Here is a 20,917-nt window from a genome sequence, read left to right as displayed (position 1 = left end):
ATCACTGACTGTACCTAAAACAGGAAGCAACGAGACATACATTTGTACTGAAGGCAGACTGTGAAAACAACGACCTCAAATCGTAGAAATCCGTACACATCACGTTATTGACCACGGTGCCATTGTAACGGAGAGACGGTTGAAAATCACTGCCTTCGTTGTGGATGCATTTGAGTGAAACTGTACGGAGAAGGGTATGTAGGCTATAAGACTGTCGGACAAAAACGGATGATAATTTACGTATGGTAAATACTCAACCATGTGACGGAAACATTGTAACATCTGTAATTTACACATTTGTATCTTATTTAAATGCACCTTCCCTGTTAATGTTTCATAGAAATGTGGTTATAGCATTAAGTGCGCGTGGTTTCGACAGTATAAAAGGTGCGCGGAATTTTCCACATTATAGGCTACTTTACGTTCGGGACTTGAATTCCCTGAACTTAACCCTAAACCTAAACCCTCTAAACGAATATGCTCTATACCCTAACCCTAATACGTAATTGATTGTTAGTCACTAGTGAAAAGGCATCAATTCTGACAAGTGTCATACACGTTCTGCTCTCAGCAGTGGTTGTGGAGCGTGTTGTTGTTGTTCCGGTATGGGGGGAGTATAGAACAATTACTGTACATGACTGACGCGTTACATCGCTGATGTCAACAGAGAGGTCATTACCAATAAGGTTCCTAGATTTAGGTATTAGAGTTGCGTGGTAGACCTATCTGTGAAAGTGATATAATGCATGTGAACTGCTTGTAAATTAATCATCTGTTTATAGTCTTCTTTATTTTTCCTGCCTTTATATATTGTTTTGCCATAGAATGAGCCATATGTCTTGCATGATTGGGAATCACATAGCCCAAAGTCGAAATCGCCTAGGCATTTAGTTCTGATCTGAGGAGATGTGTGTATAGGCGTGCATAAGTGTAGACCAGTGTTGCAAACTGGAAGAGAGACAAAAAATGCCTCGAGCAGTCTGGATATACTGCATGCGCTCCATGAATAAAACAGTCACTCAGAGGACATACTGCTGTTTCGTGAGCTTAGCCAATAAGTGGAATGAAAAAGCCTTGCAAGGAGGCCTGCACCTCAGGACATGAAAACAACCAGACCATGAAAAAGCAAAGTGAAACCTAAATGGCATGTGTCACTGGCACAGTTCAGGGCTCCTCGCACTGCAAATTCATCAAGACAGATATAAGCCTGGCGGCAACAGTGAGGACTCACTAGCCATCTCACAATTTAAGACAGTAGGAGCCCTAGAGAAGCCACACCTCAGGTCTATCAGCATGTTACAGTGCATCATAGTTCACAGTGTTGTACTGTACTGTACTTTCTGTTACAGTTTTTGTAATGGAGTTAATGTTAACAGTGTTTTCACTAGCGGTGAACCAGGAACCATTCCGAGCCTATTGCTGTCTTTAAGTGACTTGGAGGTCATGTAAAGGCAGGTGTATTCACTAGGCAGGTTACAGTAAGCGTGACTGTAGAGGCTGGGGGTGGGGCTGTTCGCGGTGTGTCTGTGAGGCTCGTCTCCGAGACATTCCCCTTCCACAATGCCTAGAGCGGGTAAGAACTCAGGGAGTTTAGCCATGTTTGTTCAACGGTCACGTGTCTCGCTCAGCATTCCTGCTGCGTTTGACTCACACACAGCAAACCCTCCTGCACCTGACGCACACATATACACATACACACACACATACACGCACAGACTTTTCTTGAGCTGGTCTGAATTCGATATACAGAATGGATTGAGGCTTACAGATAGTGTACAGCTGGGATATGTGTTTTTGTGAGCCTTTTGTTTGTGTGTGTGTGTGTACTCGTTCAAACAGGTCTGTTTTTGCAGTTTTGTGCTGAGAGGTGAATCACAGCGGTTTGTTAACTTCCGTCCTCACTGTGTCACACACTTCTCCCCCTTCCCCTTGCTCACTTCCTCTCTTGCCTGGGTGTTTGACTGAGGGTGTGTGTGTGTGCCTAATGGTGGTGTGTGTGTGCCTAAGGGGAGTGTGTGTGTGCACGTGGGTGTGTGTGTGTGTATCTCCCCGGTTGTCAGTCAGGCTGTTTGGCTTATCGTTATCGTTACACCTCAACGAGTGACTTCATGATTGTCTAAGGGTGGTGATTTGTCTTCTGGTGTGTTCTGCTCCAGCCATGTGAAACAGGTGTCATGGCGTCGCTCAGCTTCCTCACGTTTCTCCGACACTGGGACGCGAACCAGAGTTGAGTGACTTGCAAACACGGCGACCACCTCTAAACACAGTGTGAACCAGCGAGGCCACTAAAACACTAGTGTCTCGATGGTGCAGGTGGGCTGTATCCATACTGCTGATGAGTGAGATGAACCAATTCAGCTTGGTTACACATGCTTGGTTACACAAACAGAGTGTTACCCTTCCCTCCTTCCTTCCTTCCTTCCTTCCTTCCTTCCTTCCTTCCTGCCCTTCTGCCTGCCTGCCTGCCTGCCTGTGTGCCTGCCTGCCTGCCTGCCTGCCTGCCTGCCTGCCTTCCTTCCTTCCTTCCTTCCTTCCTTCCTTCCTTCCTTCCTTCCTTCCTACATGTATAGAGGGATCAGTGCTGTGTCCATCTCTAAAGTAGGATAACTGCTCCGCCAGATGCTTCCTCCTCGGACAGATGTTGACCTTTGAACTCAACAGCTCTCCCATCATGCTCTGCTGGCAGGGACATGGTCACAAGTGTCCCTAAGGATGACGTTCCCCTTATAGTTCCTACACACAAACAAACAAACACACACACACTCCCTTGGGGCAGCTGGAGGGTTAAATGAAGCATTTGTTTGTCCACTATAAGGGCCACTGTCAGGAAGAGGTTCCCGGGAGGAGCCAGGACACAGTAGCACTGCATGCCTATGGCACCTATGGTGTCATGCTCTTCCCAGTGGAAGATAGTGTGTGTGTGTCAGGGGTATTTTACACATTGGGAATTGTGCCTCGGCTCTCTGATTCTGCCGCTTTCGACCTCCCAAACAAACCGAGTTTCAAGGCGGAGACAGGAGAGAGACAGTGGGAGTGATGGAAGTGTGGACGAAGGTTCAGCTGAGGTAACGCAAGACTGCAGCGTTAAACAGGACCGATGATACAAGACCGCCCGTCGAGGTGATGGCTGTAAGCACTCACTCAGCAGAACAGGAGAGGGCACACTGTACACCAGTTTATTGCACATCCTGTTTGTGTTACATCCTAATCCATACTTCCTCCTGTCAGCATGTAGAAATGGCTTTTATCCCTGGAGGGAGATTAGCATTGGGCTAAGGTAATATACCTGAGTCCCATCTGCCCACTCTCTGTACAGGAAGGACAACTCCCCCCCCCCCCCCCCCCCCCCCCCCCGGCCCTCTGTTCTGAGGTCTTGGAGGCCGGGGGCCCTGGCCAGCCAGCGCAGGGCAGGCTAGCTGACGCTGGCTTGTGACTCTGTGTCTGTTTGATTCGGCGTGCATCAGCGACAATGTGCAATCACTGAGATAGATGACCCTGTCGAGAAGGAGCAAGCCAGCTGCAACGCTGTTTGCTGTAATGACACAAATCTGTCATTTAGCTGTAGTGTAGTGCTGTGTGGTGGTGTGTTGTATGGTATAGTGGTGTGTTGTGGTGTGTACGCTGTAATGTTGTGAAGCGAGCGGTGTGATGTAGTCGTGGCTACAGGGGTAGTGTCGAGTCTGTGCAGTGTGTTGTGTTGTATAGCGGTGTGTTGTGGTGTGTACGGTGTACTGTCGTGTAGTGAGCAGTGTAGTGTAGTTGTGGTTACAGTCGTGGTGTGAGTAGTGTGTGCAGTGTGTTGTATGCAGAGTGCTGGGGTACAGTGTGTAGTGTTGGCTCGAAAGCTGTTCTTCTGCAGTAGCACAGGGGTCTAATCAGTTGTGTGGTCTGGTTCAGGCAGGAGGACTCAGTAGTAGTATTTACTTGATGCTTTATTGCACACAATACAATACATGATTACAATACATGTTTGGCATAATGGTTCTGCTTGCATCGGCTCCCTGCTGCGCCCAACGGAGGCACCGTCTGGACCTCCGAGCAGAGAGCAGCGACGCATTCCCCCTACGAAAGGAAACACAGAACCAAGGTGGGGGCCGGGGAGGCGGGGGCAGCAGGATGACTGACGTCTGTGTCGCACTAGCAGTGCATATGCCGAGATACCCTGCTATAAACCCCGCCCTGTTAGGAAGGTGTGCCCTGCAGCGTGATATGACGAGTTGCTAATGACGCGCTAGGTCTCGGAGTCTCCTGCCTGAACCAGCTCCGCTTGATTCTCAGCTAGCTGGGGATAGTTCTCCCCTCATCAGCTAACCATGCTTCTCTAATGTAGCTGTACTTAAGTGAGGGAATCAATCTGTGGGAATCAATCAGTCTTGGTTTGTATCTTAGTTTCTCTCTTCAGCCTACACAAGATGTCTGTGTTTGTGTTGTGATAGAGGCCACAGATAAGAAGGATCTTTTGTGCAGCTGTGATTGCAGAAAGTTTCGCTTCGATTTGGTGATGGTGTTACGTAACCGTCATGTCTGCAAGTCCCTACAGGGATAGGGAGCTGTTGTGTAATATTGTTTCGAGGGAAACCAGTCTCCAAAGCCCCTAGCTAACACACACAGTGTGCATATACGGATAGAAATACACACCCACGCACAGATTCAAAACTTTCTGATTTCCCAGAATCCTTCATGATGTTCCAGTATCTCCCACACGTGCTCATCATCACAATTATCTTGATTTCAGAGTACAGTTTGTCTGCTTGCCAAAGGCTTATTTCTTGGTTTCCAACTAACTAGTTTTCTGTTTGTGTGTGTCTGTCTGTGTGTGTGTGTGTGTGTGTGTGTGTGTGTGTGTGTGTGTGTGTGTGTGTGTGTGTGTGTGTGTGTGTGTGTGTGTGTGTGAATGCAGTATAATCACCAAGCCCGCTACAGATGCCAACATGATTCAGCCCTCCTCTGCAGCTCTCTGGTACAATGTTCTTTTATAAAAATAAACTCTTTTTGGACTGGGTTCTACCAGAGCCAAGTCAAACATGGTTGCCTTGATAAGCAACTCAGCAGTGTCTCTGACGGCTTTCATAGTTACAGGCTACAGTTCCTGCTGACTTTAAGGTAAACTACATGTCTTCCCCTAGACAATTGTTATTTCCGGTAACCTTTCCATGGTTTGCCTGTATAGTAAATGTTATTAACCTTAACTGGTTCGTTAAGTCCCACTAGGGCTATTTCTCAGGGATGTTTACGTGTGTAAGGACGGGCACGTGGCGAGGAGAATGTGGGTTCAGGGTGTTAGGAAACTTGTATATACTTGTCATCCAGTTTCTGAGAATTAGAAGTGTAACACGCCTCAGGGCTAGGATATCGATGGTCTGTTTTCCGCATGTCCTACTAACACACACACACACATACACTCATGCCCATTTTTTAAAACCTCTGAGCATAACCAGGATGAGTCGCATACAATTTAGGAATATCACACAAACCTGAGGCAGAATTTAATACAGCAATCCTAAGTGTTTAGTTGCAAACGAATAGTTACAACAAAAACATTTAAAACCCCAAAATCTTCCTCGGTTGAGTGGGTACTTTCCACAAGGCTTTCTCCGGTCCCGCCACAGTAAACTCTCTGGAGCCACGGCAGGCCAACGTTAATTCATCGACATTTAAATATCTGTCGGAGTCGGACGCTCGCCTCACTCTCCGCAAACACACACACACGACCTCCCCTTCCTGTCAATTTGTGTGTCTTCCATGCCTCTTATATTCCCAGTCAGCTGCTGGCCTGCAGCTGGGGCTTTCAGCAGCTGACTGGGAATGGAGAACGGGGAGAATCGTCCTCGTGTGACGCACCCCATTGTCTGTCTGTGTCGCTGTCTGTGGTGCTGAGGGCTTCGGTTGGCCCTTGGCGCTCCAGAGTTGTGACAACACACATGCACTCATCCACACGGTCACACACACATGGTCACACACCCACAGAGACACACACACACGCCTTCCTGTATCAGATCAACTTATCAGATCAAATGTGTTATGCACTGAATCTTCTTTTAGGATACTGTTCAAACAGTACAGTTTTGTGTTTGGAAATGTGTTTGTATTTGAGCTAAATATAAATATTTTTTTTATATGTTTCTACTCTTTTAGTAATGGAATAACAACACAAGCTCTTTTTTATTTTACTAAACATAGCACTTTTAAATGCCAGCAGAGTATTGTTGTTCGTTTTGTACAAACATACATAACCTCTAAAAAGCTTCAAATGTTCTCACTATATTTCAGTGTTTTTTTTGTTTTTTACAACAACAACATTTCATTTTCTGGATTTTCAGATATCCTTGGAAATACAGCAATTAGCCTACCGGCTGTTGCAAATTTTTCTTGGTACAGAAACAAATAATGCAGTGAAATGTTTTCTTTCATTCACATTTTTTGAGCATATTGTCTAATGGCGCCTCAGTCCTGGTCAAATAAACACAGCAAATGGCTGTTTTATCTATTTTATCATTGAGCAATTTAAACAGGATGCTATCTGAAAAGCATCATAAAGAACATAGCTGTATTTTTCAGTTGACGTTTCTGGCTTTTATTTGGCTGACTCTTCTTCGGCGTACATTATTATAATGTCTGAATATGTCTTTTTTGACAGAGACCGAACTAATGAGTTCTCAAGACGCTTCCCCTGTATGAATAAAGGATTGACAAAGATTTTGCATTTTTCATGCCACTCACTCTTTGAGATTGAGAGCCTTATTATCAGGCTTCCAACTGGCACACCTACCCCTGGAGGGCCGTGCAAGGAGACTCGCCCCAGCTGGTGTGCTCGGTCTCTCTCATCGTTATTCAGCTCAGGACTGCCTTGCGCATATTTCATGTGCTAATTGGAGTCAGCCACCGGGGAGGGATCAGTGTGTTTATGACATTGACCCCCTGTGATCATGGCAGCAGGACCTTCTGGGGGATAGACGCTTTCCTTCTCAGATGCCTCTTCATCTGGATAGGTATGACACCGGAGACACGGTTGGATGTTGTACTGAGCTGGGAGAGAGAAATCGATGCATTCATAATTGTGTGTGTGTGGGGATGGGTGTTTGTGTGTGGGTGTTTGTCTGCGAGAGACCGAGAGTGAGTGTGTTTGGTGAGTAATGTCACCTTGCTTTTCACCGTGAGACACACAACCCCTAAAACAGACGCACACACTCACAGAGCGCGTGCGCACACACACACGCGCAACAGCAGACACACGCAACCCTTTCTGTGCACTGGTTGCTATAGGTGGCCGCTTGGCTTCCTTTGGAACCGTGTGGAAGCCTGCCGCGGTCCTGATTAAATGTCAGACAGATTTCTCTGTTGTTGATAATTATCCCTGAATGGAGGGCTCGAGTCTTCCGAGAGATGCGAGTGTTGAGTAACTTTGATTTGTTGCTTACAAATACATCTGTTCTGCTGGCCTTGCTCTGCCGCAGACTGGGATCTCTTGCTAGTGAATTAACAGATGGGTTTTGGTCTGACGTTCACAGTGAAGTGCATGTGCCCAAACTAATGGGAGGACCACTGCCCTGAGTGGTTCATTGTTCAAAGAGAAGCACCTTGGCAGACATTGTATCCCTCCATGATCTGAAAAAAACATGAATCACAAAGTTAAAACAGAGCTGTGGTTGCCTGGAGACGCTCCAAAGCCTCTTTCCCCGTCTGTCTGTCGGTTTCTACTTTTTCGACCATTAGCTTTTATAATGGTTTATAATATTATTTTAGTCTGTAGATGAAGAAGGCCTACAACTATTGATGTACAGCTCTCTGACGTTATGATGTAGCTCTGACGCTATGTTGTCGTTCCGACACTATGATGATGTGCTAACTGTGATGTACGAATACTAAGGTGTAGGTCCGATACTATGATGTACAGAACGTACGTAATACTCTGATGTAGGCCTGCTACTCTGTAGGTCTGATGCAGATATGTTCTCTTTTTTCCACAGTCTCTGTCAGCAGCATGGGACAACATCTAGGAAAGCGCGAGACACATCCGGAGAGCAAGGTAACAGTCCTTTAACAGGGAGGTTACGAGCGCCCTTGCTATTTTTGAAATGGGGTCAGTGTATTGTTTTGTTGTGAAGTGCCAAGAGAACGTACAACGTGGTCGCTTGATCCCGTGAAAGGGAAGGTGAGTTCATAGCTTTCTCTACGAAGCGGGCGCTGTTGCTGTGAAATGCGGTGAGTTTTAAAGGTCAGCACAAGCTTTATCAACGCGGTGCTGTGGAGTGCCGAACTTTGGACTGTGTTCTTATTCCCTCGATGTCATCACCCCTTCTGTAGGAGACAAATATGACCTTTAAAATGCTGTTTGTCTCGTTGGAGGCCCCAGGTGAGCTGGGGGAATATTGGAGAGCTTTGACTTACTTTGTAACCACAGAAAAAGGATGTGGTAAATGATTAGTCTTTTTCCGCCCAGATGTCTCATCGATAGACTGTCTCCTTCTTAATACATCTTCAAAATAACAGAGGTTGGCTGTTGAACACACAGCTAGCTACCCCATTATCCAATTCCCTTGTCTCCCTCCGTCTTTCTCTCTCCTTTTCTTTCTCGTTCTGTTTCTCTTTGTATCTCAATCTCTTCTATTTTTCTTATGTGCTCTCGTTCCCCCCCTCACTGTTGCTCTATCTATCTATCTAATTTTCTTTCTTCCCTTCCCTGACCTCTGTCTCTCTGGCTCCCTCTTTCTCTCCCTTCTCTTGACTGACGTGTCAGTCACACCGGTCTTTGAGGCGCTGTTTTTTCAGCAGGGCTAAACCTTGAGAGAGTCAAGGTTTTGGAGGACTCTGTCTTTCAAACCCTGCTGATAGACTCACCTGGTCTCTAGAGTGGTAGTGTTGCTAGGCAGCAATGCATTAGCCTGGGTCAGAGGAAACTGGAGGAGTGTAAAGGGAGCAGAGCAACATCCTAGATGTGAATTACGTAAATGGGAACGGACAGTGTCGTGTCTACTGGCTTGTGTTGTTGGTAAATGCCTTTTAGGCATATGAATATCCTTAATGACATTTGCCAGTTGCCATGGTGATATTAAACGCATTAAAAAATCCATTCTGTAACCGTGGCTCGTAGTCCCCAGTCATGTCAGTTCTCAACTTCAACACTAACAACCACAGAACACTGATTACCCCATTTACACATTTACATTACATTTAGTCATTTAGCAGACGCTCTTATCCAGAGCGACTTACAGTAAGTACAGGGACATTCTCCCCGAGGCAAGTAGGGTGAAGTGCCTTTCCCAAGGACACAACGTCATTGGCAGAGCCGGGGATAAAACCAGCAACCTTCTGATTACTAGCCTGATTCCTTAACCGCTCAGCCACCTGACTCCCCAGTGTGCCTCATACCTCTGTAAGCAGAAATGGGAGGTTTGATGGTTCAGATGGGGCATTTATCTCTGCCCCGATTCTGCGAACTCTGGGACAACGATTGACAGCAACCCCTTCCCCCCACCCATAGAGCAAATCCATCATGGCTGCCCTGCTAGCTAATTTCTCCAACATGGCTGCCCTGCTAGCTCAGTTTTCCAAAATGGCTGCCCTGCTAGCTCATTTCTCCAACATGGCTGCCCTGCTAGCTCATTTCTCCAACATGGCTGCCCTTAGACGCCCTTTGACCAGACGTCTGGATTTCGTCCGGACAGTCTGGTTTTCCAGCCCTTTGTCCGGACTGCTGTTGCGTGTCCTCCTTTTCGCCATTTTGTCCTCCTTTTTGACCCTTCCTGCCCACCCTCGCAATTTACCACTCGCGTAGGCTTTCAGATGCCTAAAAGAATGACCTCCTTCAAACCTACATGGAGTTCAGAACTCCACTTTGCCACTAAGAGCAGCAAAGATCAATATCATGCCTTCTGTAAGCATTGTCGCATTGATATAGACCTGAGTAGTAGGGGGAAAGGGGGAAAGGGGCTTTAGAGCGGCATGCCTGCGCTACACAACGGCACAAGGATAATGCTAGTTCTGCCGGGCCCTCTTCTGTAACATAATTTTTTGCTCCAAACACAACAACAGCGGATGATAAAACAACTGCTGCTGAGCTGACCTAATTATATATTTTAATTTCTATTACAATTGAAATAGTTTGGGGAATAGTACTGTCTTATTTTCTTATTTATCTTTTGACTAAACTTGTCTCACCAAAGACAACAGAAAATCAGTGCACTTGTATTGAAGTATTGGATTTGTATTCAAATGTTGACTTACTAAAATGACTAATGTTATTGTCTTAATTTCATACTAATGGCCCCCATCCCCCGGGCCCCGGTCAACAACTTTTGACCGGGGCCCGGGGGACCCAAGTGTCCTCCTTTTCAGGGTCATGCTTCTGGTCACCCTAACTGCCCTGCTAGCTCATCTCTCCAACATGGCTGCCCTGGTAGCTCATTTATCACAGTGTACTGGTGAATTAACATGCCTCTCCTGTTGATTCATTTATCTGATAGCACATTCTTGCAATGGTCACTGGTCGACTGGTGCACTGTGTGGAGAGCAGACCACCCCATCACAGAGGCTAAGGCCTGTCGTGACAACAATACCTTAAAAAGTTGTGCTGGTTCTGATCACCAGTCAGGGGAAGCGCAGGGCCATAATCATGGTGGCTGGGTTGGAGGTTATTTATATTTAATTAAGTGCTATTTATACAGTGCGCCAGGAATTGAGGTTGATTCATGTAGCATGGTACCCATATAGGGCCATATAGACATATTAGTGTGGTGAGGTGGCACTGTGGGCTAGCCAACTGTCACTGTACTTAGACTTAAAATAGATAAATATGATGGGCCATTAATGGAGAAGGATAAAGGTGATTAAAATGAGATTGTATGCCTGCTGCATAGGTCTTTGCTCTTTGAATCCTGAAATTGCAGCCAGCCTATTATCCTCTCTGGTCCTAGCGTGGGAGTAGAATTGTGGGGGGGTTAAACATGCAGTAATGGGCTTTAATGACATCCGATGATTAACCTTTCTTACCTAAGTCCATTTATTACAGCTTAAAAAATACAGCAGATAATGCAGGGAGTCTTCAAGATGCAAAGTCATCAAGATCCAGCTCTGGTTGGAACCCCGCTTCACAGCCTCACACCAACCTCACTGTGGAAATGGGATTTCAAAAGCCGTTGTTTTGACACCTACCATCCCAGATCATTATGAAATCCGTTTTGTGGTTTGACAAATAAAGACCAAGAGCGATGGCCAAAGAAAAAAAAAAATAAGAATACGCTAACGGACTGAACCTAAATTTGTTCTTTTCATTGCAGATGGGTTCCATAAAGATTGTTAGAATTTAATCTACAGGGAATCTACCAAGGAACCATATTTATTTGTATAGCACGTTTAAAAAAGTAAGTCCATAGCAAAGTGCACTGCAGTAGAAACATAGCAGAAATAAGTGGCAATATGTGGCATGACACGAGACAAACTACACATATGACCTGACAGGAAAATGAGGACCGTGCCTTGTAGAGACTCAAAAGCCAAGGATAATAGATGGGTTTTCATCCAGGATATAAACGTATTGAGGCTAGGAGAAGACCAGCCACACCGAGGAAGGCTATTCAATAGCCCTGGGACAGCAACAGAGAATGCACAATCACCCTTATACTTTAATCCAGAGCGTGGCATCTAGAAAATCATCTTGAGGACTAGTTTCAAACCTGTATCAGATAAATGGCAGTGAGATCAATACCTTGGACTGGAAAGTATCGAACTGCATAAAGTGTAGCCCCACGGTGTTTAGAGCCAGCTTCAGTAACTGTAATTGGCCCTTACTGGGCTGAGTGGGTCTGCAAGAAATCAGGAATATGGGCCACAGGCATCCTGGGAGAGCCAATGCTTGATACCTTCCCCTTATCTCCAGACCATGCTTTATTCATACACGTCCTGTCTATCTTCTCCACACCCCGCTGCTGACAGCAGCTTATTTGCGATGGAAGTCAGAACATGTTTATGAGTCATGCATAACATTTCCAGAATTTGCCAATCTCTTCTTGGTGGGATGGGACCTTCAACACCAGACTGTGTCTGATGGAATTCATCCTCAGGCCTACGCCTGAGCTACGCATACCCAGCATGCCGACACGCTGCTGTATCTGCCAACTGCCGAGCCCTGCATCTATTCAAACCGATTTCTGGACTGTGAAGGCTATTGCTAGCCACCTGAGTATTGTGTGTTCACATCTCACTGAGTTTAGCGTTTGGAAGTTTGGAGATTTTTCCGCCCCGAGAAGCGAGTTGTGGTCCTGGCTCGTGTTCAGTTGGAGCCATGGGGCTGTTGGCGCTACGCTTCCAGAGGAGGGAGCCTAAGGCTTTTGGATGCTGAGTGCGAGGCGAAGGCGCATTGCGGTCTTCCGTCTGACTGGATTGTCTGTGCAAGACCTCGGAGAACAGGCTCTGTGTTGTCATTGTCTTGGCCAGGGCTCCTCTAACTGTCTTGCCTGTCACCCACCGCATGGTGGTGTGCCAATATTTTCCATAGAGAGAGGGGATGGGATTGTGAAGAGGGCATTGGGGCCTAGCTTTTCTTTGCTATTTTGAAAGGGTGACAGGACTGGAAAGGTTTTGCTTGTTTGGCCAGCTTATTCTGGGCTGCCTTTCGGTTCCCTCTCCACCTTTCTAGTCTGAAAGTAGAATGTTCCAAAAAATGGTTGTTCAAAATGACAGACTAATCTACCGTTGTGACTGTTATCTGTATTCCTCTGCTCTGTATAGCTAGGCGGCAGCTCTCACTATGTGTCCGTGCGGGAGATAGCTCTCCCCGTAATAACAGAGGTGACAAATCGGTCCTCAAACAACCTTTCCAAAAGCAGATTCGGAGGCACTCCCGTTTCTCCTCATTTTCTCCCTGTGATTCACGATCCCAGGCCGAGGTTTTTCACAGTGACATGCTCACAGTGAGGATCGATATCCGGGATGGACATGAATGATTCAGACAGGAAGTTACCGTCCAGTCGAGCGCTCTGGTGACAGTCCACAGAGGATAGTAGCATATCGGTGTGTGGTATTTCTTGTCTGAATAATTGCCTTCTATTGTAAGCCTTATACATAAAATGAATTCTAATTTTGCGTTATCACCACCACTGAGCATTTAATATCACTGTTTTCTCAGAGGGACAGGATTGTCGTCAATCTTGAAGACCCTTTAGTCTTTAGTAATTGCATTTGGGTTATTGGACAAAATTCTGCATAAGTAAATGTGTGTATGTATGTGTGTAGAGATGGGGTATGTGTGAAGGTATAGCTCAGTGGTTAGAGTATTTGACAGCAGATCAGGAGGTCAGAGATATGGATAAAAGCGTCTGCCAAAACGAATCCGTTATGGAGCTCCATGTCCTTCAATATCATGACAGCAGCATAATTCTCAGAGCAGCATTGATCACAGTTACAACAGCAGCACAGATCACAGAGGTTATCAATCAACAGTTGTCAGGTTAGACCACTGGGTCTGTCACATTTCTCAGTAATGAACGATGTTTACTTTCCTTCACTTCCCCTTTTACGTATATGAACCAGCCTGAACTGAATACAAAACGTCTCTTTAAAAATCAATGGGCCCGCCTGCTTGACTGATAGAAAACGGATAGAAAATTAAAAACGGTTCAGCAGCTAACTGACCTTCTTATAATTGTATTCAAGAGTAGGCTATACCACGGTTGACAGGGTATTCTTACACAATTGTATAATTGAAAATATTTCCAGCTGTTAACTGGGAGTTGTATAGGTCTATAACACACTGCAGCAAAGATTGCTTTGTGTCGATGGAACGTTTTTCTGCAGCTTGATTTAACACACCTCATTCGACAGGTGAATTAGAGTCAAAGTGAGGTGATGGTAAAGGTCTTTCTCCTTAATCTCTCTAAGGTCACAGAAGTGGTTCGGGAGGAGAGGAGATGAGGTGGAGGGTAGAGGAGAGGAGATGAGGTGGAGGGTAGAGGAGAGGAGATGAGGTGGAGGGTAGAGGAGAGGAGATGAGGTGGAGGGTAGAGGAGAGGAGATGAGGTGGAGGGTAGAGGAGAGGAGATGAGGCGGAGGGTAGAGGAGAGGAGATGAGGTGGAGGGTAGAGGAGAGGAGATGAGGTGGAGGATAGAGGAGAGCAGATGAGGTGGAGGGTAGAGGAGAGGAGATGAGAGGGAGGGTAGAGGAGAGGAGATGAGAGGGAGGGTAGAGGAGAGGAGATGAGGTGGAGGGTAGAGGAGAGGAAATGAGCGGGAAGGAGAAGAGTGGAGAGGACAAAAGTTGAGGATCTCAGATTGGAGGGGAATGGAGGAGAGTATAGTGAGGGAGTGAGGCAGGGAGGAATAGAGAGAGGGGGAAGACTGGAGAGAACAGACGGGAGGATGGATGTGGGTTCGTCGGCACCGCCGCAGTATGTCGCAAACGCTGGTGTTGCCAAACAGGTGGAGTGGATAGGGATGGAGGTTAGGTGCTACAAAAGTCAAGATAATCATGTGACTAAAAGATGACCACATATAAGAAACTAGAGAGGGTACAATTTCTGGGGAAATTGGGACCTTTTTTTTTTGCTGCTCATTTACAACTGAAAATACGAGTGAAGTGTAGAATGAAATAGATGTCTTCTCATTTCCCCTGCAAGAGGCAGCCTCATCGTTGAATCAAAACGAATAAATTTGGCAGACCGGTGTAAAAATTGACCTAATCTCTATGATTTAAACGTCATTTTAAGTTTTTCCCTTCTCATGATATTTTCAGGCATTTAGCCTACTCATTGCATTCATTCATTAATAAAGAACCCCCTTTGAAGATTATTCTACGACGTTACCCGGCAGTAGAAGATGGAATCGCGATTCAAACAGTACCATCTGCTAACTGAAAATATGCCCCCCAAAACGTAAATAAGCTTGACATTTATTTAGTGGAAAATCGCTCATTCATAAAAAGCTCACTGGTAGCGATCATTGTCAGTAACAACGCAAAATGCGATATAGCCCTGTGTGGAGAAGCTGCCCCGGTAAATTGTACTACTACGGTACAGTACTAGACTACTGCTGTGTTCGTCTTGGTAGCGATTGCGTTGGTTGAATTGGATTTAACGTTCTGTTGTACGGTTTAAACTGAAATTAATTATTTTCATGAACAGATTGACAACGTTTAGGCTGTGGCAATGAAGTTCAGGTTAGTAGTTAGATAGACTTTTGATTTAAGTAAAGGGAGTGTCGAACATGTTCTGTCGCCGTTTGACTTCCTAAACAGCTGTGTACAGTAGTGTAGATGTTTTTGTAGTGTTTCTTGCGTAAGCTACAGCGTTGCAGTGAGCTACACTGGTTTGAAACCACAGGTAATGGTAATTTCACCAATAAATCGTTTACTAATGTCAGAATAAATCCTACAACGAAAATGTATATGTGAGGAATGTTTATTTTAACGATTGAAAACAGATAACGCTACATCATAGACCACTGTAGTATGTGTTGCCCGGGCAACACAGGCTAATGTCATGATGCTAATACTTCAGTGAAATAGTAGACTACTGTTTCCGAAAGTAGATGTACTTCCTTAATAATATCAGCTTATACTGTACATTACACATCACAATTGTGTGTCATATCAGAAAGTAAAATGAGTAAATAGTTATCACCCTGGCCTCTTTGCTTGTGGCGTTTCTGCAGCTGCCTTGCAGTAAAGCTATAGTTAGCCTAGCTATCCCCCAAGTTAACAGATGCGAAACGAATGTTCTGCCAAAGGTAGTCACGCGTGTTTTCGTGACGTTAGTGACGTAGTGACGTTAGTAACGTCAGTGACTGTGGCTAGCAAATTAGCCACCGTTAGCTTCACTTTTCGCCACAAAAACTTAACTTGAGCCTAAACCATGCAACGGAACGTAAATTCCAATAGAAGCAACTCAATCGCTACCAAGACGAAACTTTTGACACCTAAGTTGTCTATGTAGGCCAAATATTGACTGAGTTTTAGGGGGGCAAAAAAAAATATATATATATATATATATATATATATGTGAGAGAACAAAGGTTGTGCCCTTGCCGAAGGCAAAGCACACCCAATAAATAGTCTGGGGAGGGGGGGAACTCGGCTCTCTTGGTAGAATAAAGACAGAGATTCAACGGAGTCCCAAAAAATTATGAGAGCGGGCAAAAAGAAAAGAGAAGAATAGGTTATCATTCTTGAGAAGGCGATGAGAGACGATGTCTCGATAATTGAATCGTCACTATTCTTTATTCCCCTGCACTCTGCTATCGGCCGTCCCTTCCGCACCAGACCAGGTGGTCTGAAGAAGGCTAGTAGCAACGCGACTGGAGGAACCTTCAATCCAATTCCCCTTTATTGATCCCTGGGGTGTGTTCGACACATCCTGGGTCCAGCCTAGTCACTGCAGAACCGGGAAATGGCTCTCTGAGGGACACACATGCCCACATCTACACACACACACATTGGATTTGCTGTTTGTAGACCTTGCGTGTGTGAGTGGGTAGTGGGTGCTGGAGGTTGGGACTTGAGGGGATGGGATGGATGTGTATTGTCACTACGTTTCATGCTTAAATAAAGAGCCACGGTGGTTAATGTGCCGGGGGCTTTTGTGTGACTGTGCCGATGCAGTGGGAACTGCCAAACAACACAGCCCACCCTGCACAGCAAATGCGTTGCTCCCCTTCTGTTGCCATAGCGCCTCACCTGTTTGTGTGTGTCTGTGTGTGTGTGTCTGTGCGCTCCCTCTCCAGGCTCCATCACCAGAACCAGAACCAGCCATGACGCAGCAGATCCAAGCCGAACCCGATTCCCAGGACGAAGTTTTTGGTAAGGAGATTCGGCGTCATCTTCATCATCATCATCATACTGTATGCCACGAGCGTTATTTTCCAATGAACAGGATACTAGTATGACGTCACGGTTACGAGTCATCCCCATGAGTCTGAGGTCTTTTAAGGTCAGTGTTTCCAGACCAGGCACTTAGTCTTTCTAGAAACATCCGATTACGGCGAGCTTGGCTGGGCCCTGCCAGCCTTAGTGCCTGGTCCTTTACGAGGTCATTTCTGTTTCAACAGCTGGTAATGTTTAACCCTTTATCTTGCTGTGTCAGCATTTAATTCCGATAAGCAAGTAAGAAACACACCGATCTCTTATCAGACTTCGGGAAAATGGAACAAAACCACTCAGAATTCGCTTAGAGACCCCTGACTTACTGTTGGGCAAGCACACAAGTTTAACTAATATGGCGCCAGCTAAAGCCGTGTACATAAATATGGAATATGTATAGGCCCAGCGTACATCTCCACCATTACCACCATATTACCACGGAGAAAGTGTTTTATGGCGAGCGGGTAAGTGGTGGTTAAGTGCTCCCCGGGCTTGTTTTCTCTGCCATCAGCAGGCGTCGGTGTTCCGAGAGGTCACCCCCAGCTTTGGTGGTAGGTTTGGGGTGAGGGCAGGCGGCTGGCATGATGTGAAATGTCTATCCAGGGTTCGTGGGGAGGGGGCGGGTCCTGAGAGGTTTCTCCCACCTCTATGGGAGGGGGGGGGGGGGGGGGCGGTGGTGGGGAGGGGCTATCAGATGTGTGTCCTTTTAAAAGGCTGTTAGTAGTCCATTACTGAGGCTTCTGCCTCCGAGACTCATCCTGGCCTGGCCAGCCTGGGATCCACAATCCTGGCCTGGCCAGCCCGGGCTGCCAATCTCCCGGCAGTGCCATCATATGCCTTCCAGCTTTCTACCCCGACACTGGCATCTCCAAGCCTGCCTCTTCTGTCTCTCTCGCTTTCGCTCTCTCTCTCAGTGGAGGTGTGAATTGGTGTGGCGGGCCCTCGCAGGTTCTGTCTTCCCTGTTTGTTTAAGATAACGACAGGAGAAGGCCAGCTAGCACCAGGGCTGGACTAACACAGGCTTTGTTTTGCTCGAATGCGTTTTTTCTGGGTTAGACTGTTTCCCACAATCAACAACGCACACACTTACACGTACGCACATTGAACACACTCACAAAGACACATACCTCACGCACACACACACGCGCGCGCACAAAACACATTCACAAAATGCACGTACGCCCACGCGCACCTACAAACACAAGAACAGCGGTATACAAGGGATGAGTCAGTCTTATCTAAGCCCCTAGCGGTTCATGTGTTCACAACTGGGGAACGAGGTGATGCTGCAGGAGCTGCAGGTGTGTGCCTACACACACCATTCGAACCTTCTCCAGCTCGACCCGCTCATTAGTTCAGCACAGAGCTGCTCGAAAAGATGGTACATGTCAAGGAGTTCTCCCCCCCCACCCCCCACCAATATATTTTCTAATGTGAGAGGGTGTGCTTTTCCACCATAGCCTCTGAAACCACATTAGTGTCAGCGTGAGTCAGACCTCATTATTCAAGACATGGAACCCAGGGATGACGTGCATACAGGGATGACGTGCATATGGTGAACTTGCAGGTGTTGACAGTTTACTTGGGAAGAGACAGAGGAGGAGGTGAACAGGGCTGCATGGTCCTCCCCTTCTCAAATACCGTCTTCCTGTCACTGTCGACGAGACTGAATCATCTCAGCCTAAGTCAATAGAAATGTAGACTGTATGAGCGGTATTGTAAGCAAGTTTTGCAGTCTGGCTGCTAAAGTGAACTTTGGAAGGCATATCATCGATTGGGCCAGGTAGGATTATTGAGTTATAACAGGAGAGGAGAGGAGGGGTAGAGAGGAGAAGGGATGAAGGAGTGATGAGAGAGGGATGAACAGATGGGCGGGAGGGGGTGGTCAATGAGAAAGAGGAGAGAGGGATTAGTCAAGGAGAGAGGGATGAGGAAGGAGAGGAGAAGAGAGACAGAGAGAGAGAGAGAGAGAGAGAGAGAGAGAGAGAGAGAGAGAGAGAGAGAGAGAGAGGGGGAGAGAGAGAGAGAGAGAGAGAGAGAGAGAGAGAGAGAGAGAGAGAGAGAGAGAGAGAGAGATGAGAAAGAGGAAGCGCTCGTCTTACTCCTGCTCTAGTTCGTTACTAACTGGATTGCAAATCGACGGGCCAGGAAGACAATGAAAACAGAGCCACAGCATGTCCTGAGAATTGAACATCCTGCCCCCAGGGAGGATCCCCTTAGCGAGCGTGTGCTGGTGGATGTGCTGGAGAGGTATACTGTACTGTTTACCCAGTCTGTGAGGACCCTCAACAGACCTGAGCAAGACGAAAAACAGAAACTGCAGTTCAATCGACTCATGTAGTGTGTGTGTGTGTGCGTGTGTGTGTGTGCGTGCTTGCTGTGGCTCTGTGTGTTTCGTTGGGGGGATATAAAGAGGGCGGATGGCTCAGGCGTTTGTCTCTGTATCTGAGGCTAACACTAGCTGGTACAGGGCCTGGCCCTGACTCCTCAGCCCTCCAAAGCTCTGATTGTTGAAGGGAGACATCATCACTGGGCCAGTGTTCTCTGGTTTGACACCATTGTTCAGATTCATCTCTCCTCCTCCTTCGTCCTGTTCACTCTCTCTTTCTCCTTCTCGGTCTCTCTCTCTCTCTTTCTCTCTCTCCGTACATCAGAAATGCAATCCGATGTAAGAGATGTCAGTGAACTTGTTCACCCTCTGTATCTGTCGTGTGTGTGCATGTTTGTGCGTGTGACTGTACGAGTGCGTTTGTGCATGCGCCGTGTCTATGTGTGTGTGTGTGCGCCTGCCAGCGTGTGTGTGTGTTGTGTGTGTGTGTGTGTGTGTGTGTGTGTGTATGCGAATCGGTAGGTTTCTGAATCCATGCACCACGTCATCCAGTCTTGACCATCTGGCTGGACAATCAGGGAGTGTGTAAGCAGCTGTGAGAGGAGGAGGGCCGGACTAGGGGAGCACACAGCCGTCCCTCAGAGGGGGAGAGAGAGAGAACACCCCACACTCACACACAATCCCCAGCCCCCAGCCCCCAGCCCCTACCTCCAGGACCCAACCCCCAGCCCCCAGGACCCCGGCGTTCACATCCCAGTGCTGCCAAAGTAAAACACATGGGAGAACTATTGCTAGGCTCAAAGTCAAAGTTTAATTTATTTTTTTGCTTTCTGAGAACTGCCCTCCTTTGGGATGGACGTGGATCAGGGATTTGTTGTCTGTAGATTGACCTGGCAGTAAGCTGTATATAAGCCATACAGCATGCCTTCTGTACGCAGACCAGTTAGCGGTATAGAGATGAGGCAGGAAGCTGTATAAAGAACAGACATCAAGCCTGATGTAGATAGGCCTTAAGCTATATAGACCAGGGCAGCAAGTCTGCTGTTTATATACCAGGCGTCATACCTACTGTATACTCTATAGACCAGGCATTGCAGTATATAGACCAGGAAGTAGGCGGTATATAGATCAGGCAGTAAGCCTGCTGCATACAGGCCAGCTTCTTCATAAACCAGGAAGTAAGCTTCCATAAAAAATAAAAACAGGCAGTAAGCTGTAGATATACCAGGCAAGAAGCCTGCTGTGGACAAACCTATTCCACAGTGTCTAGATACATTATGTCAGTGTTTAGACGAGGGACTGATGTCCTAATCTCTGCTGCTGCCTCTCACTCCAGCCTCAGCTGGCATCGCTCACATCCATCTCTCATGTGTGGAAGTGTCCGTCTATGTGTCAGTATAGCCCTGTGGATGATACAGTGTGTGTCTCTCTCTCTCTCTCTCTCTCTCTCTCTCTCTCTCGCTCTCTCCCTCCTCTTTCTCCCTGTCTCTTTCCCTCTCTCTCTCTCTCTCTCTCTCTCTCTCTCTCTCTCTCTCTCTCTCTCTCTCTCTCTCTCTCTCTCTCGTCTCTCTCTCTCCTTCTCATCTCTCTCTCTCTCTCTCTCTCTCTCTCTCTCTCCTTATCTCTCTCTCCCGTGTCGCTTTCATTCAGTAACTCTCAGGAAATGTCTGCAGGCGCTGAATGATGACATCATCCACCCCGAGATAAGGCCACATCATCTACACCGACACACACACTGCCTA

The 20,917-nt window shown here is 46.7% G+C and overlaps 1 protein-coding gene across 2 annotated transcripts in view; it reads left to right on the top strand.

The window, feature by feature from the left end:
• LOC134023149 (myelin basic protein-like) overlaps positions 1–20,917 on the top strand; it is a 38,045-nt gene continuing 17,128 nt past the window's right edge. The window contains exons 1-3 of one of the 2 annotated variants that reach the window (XM_062465007.1): positions 1–194; positions 7,968–8,026; positions 16,711–16,786. In XM_062465007.1, coding sequence (XP_062320991.1) covers positions 7,982–8,026; positions 16,711–16,786 — 121 coding nt within the window. In that variant the 5' untranslated portion in view covers positions 1–194; positions 7,968–7,981. Of the gene's footprint in view, positions 195–7,967; positions 8,033–16,710; positions 16,787–20,917 lie in introns of both variants that reach the window. The other variant, XM_062465006.1, reaches the window with a different exon arrangement.

Source organism: Osmerus eperlanus, chromosome 7 (genome assembly GCF_963692335.1).
Source record: "Osmerus eperlanus chromosome 7, fOsmEpe2.1, whole genome shotgun sequence".
Classification (NCBI taxonomy): Eukaryota; Metazoa; Chordata; class Actinopteri; order Osmeriformes; family Osmeridae; genus Osmerus; species Osmerus eperlanus.
Note: the sequence above shows the minus strand (reverse complement) of the source record. Positions and strands in the feature narration are given on the sequence as shown.